Consider the following 3410-nt stretch of genomic DNA (forward strand, 5'->3'; position numbering starts at 1 on the left):
AGAGTTATTACTAGCATTTCTGGTTAATAAACGTAGCAACATGTTTTTTCTCTCTTGATGACTGCAAATGGAATAACAACATGTTGGATAGAAAAGGAGGAAAAACTCGCAACAAATAGTTGTGACCATTGGTTTGCTTTGCATTGGCAAACCACATATAATTACATGAACAAATAAGTAAGTAAGGATCAAATGCAACGCCGTAAAAGAATCACTCCACTGTCGTTGGTCCATCACTGTCACAGCCACCACGGCGATTACAAAACTTAATAATTTATAGTGGTCACATATATAGGTACACAAAAAGAAGCCATACGTGAGAAAAATGCACAGGAGCAAAAGAAGAAGAAGAAAATAATTTACTCAACTGATCAACCAACTGATTCGATTACTCAATCAACCGATCAATCATCAACCAACGAACGAACGTCTGGATCATGAGTATTTGCATGCCTTCTCGAGTGAGACGGGCTTGTTGAGCTTGGCGGGGTTCATCACCACCTTGCACTCCACCTCCTTGGTGAACCTGGGCTTCACCAACGCGCCCAGCACGTAGGCCTGCGACCGCACCGTCGTCCGCAGCACCATCGGCACCGGGATCACCTTGCCGGCGCCGCCCTTGCCCCCCGCCGGCTGCGCCATCAGCGTCGGCCCGCTGCCGTACAGCGGCACCTTGTTCCCCTTCACGTTCACGCTCGCCGTCCGCCGCCCGCTCCGCCCCTGGTAGAACTTCTTCAGCTGCACACGTACACATCTTTGGTTGGTCAGGTTCTTCTTGGATCTGGAGAAGCAGATCCAGATGGGAGGGGAAGGAATGCTTACGTCTCCGGCGGCGAGGTTGAGCTGGGAGTAGGAGAGCGTGAATGGGTCGGCGGTGACGTGGATGCCGAAGAAGGTGCCGGTGTTCTTGTAGGTGAACTTGACGGTGGCGTTGGTGGTGGCCATGTCCGTCGGCACCAGCGACGCGTCCGTGCCCGCCTGGATGATGAAGTTCTCGAACGTGATGCTCTGTTTTTGTTTCGTTTTGTTTCATTCCACCAGAATCAACCGTCAGCTCCAGATCCAAACGCATCAACCAAGAGCAAGAACTCATGTCCATGAACAGATCGAGCGAGCAAGCAAGCAAGAAGTGAGGAAGGTACCTTCATGGCGATCTGCGGCTTCTGGGAGCGGCTGGCGCCCCAGAGCACGAGGGCGAAGAAGGTGAAGAGGACGGCGAAGCCGCCGACGAAGATGAGGCAGTACTTGCAGCGCTTGGGCATGGGGCGGCGCTGGTCCTCCTCGTCGAGCAACCCCTCCTCCTCGATGACCCCGATCTCCTGCCACCCCTTCCCGGCCGGCGCGCCCTTGCGGCCGGCGGACTTGTCCTTGTGGTGGTGGCCGCGGGAGAAGCGGCTGGAGGAGGAGTCGCGGCCGACGGAGGAGTGGGAGTGGCGGGGGGACGCCATGGGGCTGAGCGCGGGGGTGGAGTGCACCGAGGTGGCCCCCTTGGTGGTGGTCTCCCCGTCGTGCGAGTCCCGCGACGGGCTCTGCACGTAGTACACCGCGCCGCGCATGACGCCCCCGCCGGAGCCGGCGTTGTTGTTGGCGGCCGCCCGCGGCGGGGAGCGCGCCGGCGAGGAGGGCGCCAGGCTGGTCACCTCCGAGTCCGTCTTGGCGTGCATCCTGGCCGCCTTTTCTTGGCTCCGGCGACCTGCTCACTCTGCTTGGATCTGCTTGCTTGGGCGAGCGGAGCGGGGCAGAGTGGAGGAGGGAGGAGGTGTGGGTGGTGAAGTAGCACGGCAGCTCACTAAAGAAAAGGAGGCTGGGTGCGCGGTAGTTGGATTGGATGAAACCGTCGGTGCAGTGGACTTATTACCGGGAGGCTCGTCTCGTGGTGCGTTGAGGCTTCACTTTCACTCACTTAATCTATGATTAGTGAGATGGCGAGGGCCGAGAGGGAGGTTAATTAGTGGTGCTAATTAGTTATGGTAGGTGCATGTGAGAGGGAAAGAGATTGGGGGAGGCCATGTGGGATGGGAGAGGATTCGTCGGTTGCGGTTGCGGCGGGAGGAGGAAGACGGGACAGGGGGTGCGGGGCTGGCATTGGAGGTGGACGGACACCGACGCCCAATTGCGTGCGCACCAGCTCAGCTCACGCGCCCATAGACAGCGGCTGCCTGTCTCCTTCCATGCAGATGCCGGTGGTGCTGATGCTCTGATGCAGCTCCCTCACTCGCTCCACTGTTCACAGCCTCTTTTGGCTCTGGCCTGAATCTCAAGTTGACATGAGAAGTGGTACTCCCTCCGTCTATACCTGGTCATGGATGACCTGGCCCGACCCGGCCCGAAAATCCCGGGCCGGGCCGGGCCTGATCATGTCATCAGGCCGGGCTTGGGCTTGGAAATCGAGCCCGATCATCGGGTCGGGTGAGCCTCGGGTTTACGTAAAGCCAAATTTTGACCGTAGCCGAACCGGGCTGCATCGGATAATTTCGGGCTTGGGCCAGTCTTGGCTTGATTTATTACGCACGATGGTCGGACCAGGCTTGGGCTTGAATTTTCAGCACCAGACATTTTTTGATCCGGCTCGAAGCCAGGCCCCACCCGATATATGTCCAGGTATACATCCTTTTCATAATATAAAAATATAATATAAAAATATTTTTCACACTAGATAATCGTTCGACGCGCACGGTTAACCAACAGCGATGCCATGATTTGAGGGCTCAGATCACATAGCAGAACAGAACAGAGCGGAAGAGAAATGGACCGACGGAATCGGTTTTGGAGTTGGGAGCAGGAGCATGGCCGGTCAGCGTATATTTGATCCACCCAGCACCAACCACCACATGGAACATATGTGGTATGAGCTTTGATAATACTAGTACTAGTACAGAATTACCTAGGTAGCTGGTTGGTGAGCAATCCACATGAACGGATGGATGAAAAAGAAACGGCAACGCCTACCGGAAAAGCATTCCAAAACTCCGTGTAGCAGAAAGAAACAAGAAGCCACCAACAAGGATGGAATCTCCAGCTCCACAACCAACCATTGCAAGGCCTCCTGCATATACAGTCATACCTACACAAACCTGGCCAAACGGGCTGGCCCGGCCAGGCACGGCACGGCCTGTCTGGGCCCGATTAATATACGAGTCGTGTCATGCCGGCCCGCGTGCCGGCCTCCCGGGCCCAAGCACGGCACGTGGTATATTCGGGCCGGCCCGCGGCACGCTAAGGCATGGCGGCCCGCGACACGTTTTTTTTACAGATTTGAAAAAAATTAAAAATGTATATACCTTTTGACACAGTCTTATATGGAATAATTCTAGAGTTTTATTAGCGCCTACCTCATTAAAACCTTCCATCCCAAAAAAGTAAAAGAGTACAAGTCATTTTTTAGAAAAGTAGAAATAGAAAAAGAAGAA

General features: G+C 54.9%; 1 protein-coding gene across 1 annotated transcript; it reads right to left on the reverse strand.

Moving 5' to 3' along the window:
* Window positions 1-203: 203 nt before the first annotated feature.
* LOC123428524 lies at window positions 204-2258 on the reverse strand. The gene is made up of 3 exons (XM_045112749.1): window positions 1143-2258; window positions 823-1008; window positions 204-738 (listed from the first exon to the last, which is right to left on the reverse strand). Exons 1-3 carry the CDS (start codon window positions 1662-1664, stop codon window positions 436-438), a joined length of 1011 nt encoding a protein of 336 aa, XP_044968684.1. The 5' UTR covers window positions 1665-2258; the 3' UTR covers window positions 204-435.
* Between the last annotated feature and the right edge of the window lie 1152 nt (window positions 2259-3410).

The sequence above is a fragment of the Hordeum vulgare genome, chromosome 2H (assembly GCF_904849725.1).
Source record: "Hordeum vulgare subsp. vulgare chromosome 2H, MorexV3_pseudomolecules_assembly, whole genome shotgun sequence".
NCBI classification, from domain to species: Eukaryota; Viridiplantae; Streptophyta; class Magnoliopsida; order Poales; family Poaceae; genus Hordeum; species Hordeum vulgare.

What these genes read in the sequence shown, in the direction of transcription:
- LOC123428524 (XM_045112749.1), bottom strand. Translation starts at nt 1,664, where the DNA reads ATGCACGCCAAGACGGACTCGGAGGTGACCAGCCTGGCGCCCTCCTCG. An exon ending in AGCCGCAGATCGCCATGAAG is followed by an intron (nt 1,009 to 1,142) that starts GTACCTTCCTCA and finishes AAACAAAAACAG; the next exon opens with AGCATCACGTTCGAGAACTT. An exon ending in TCAACCTCGCCGCCGGAGAC is followed by an intron (nt 739 to 822) that starts GTAAGCATTCCT and finishes GTACGTGTGCAG; the next exon opens with CTGAAGAAGTTCTACCAGGG.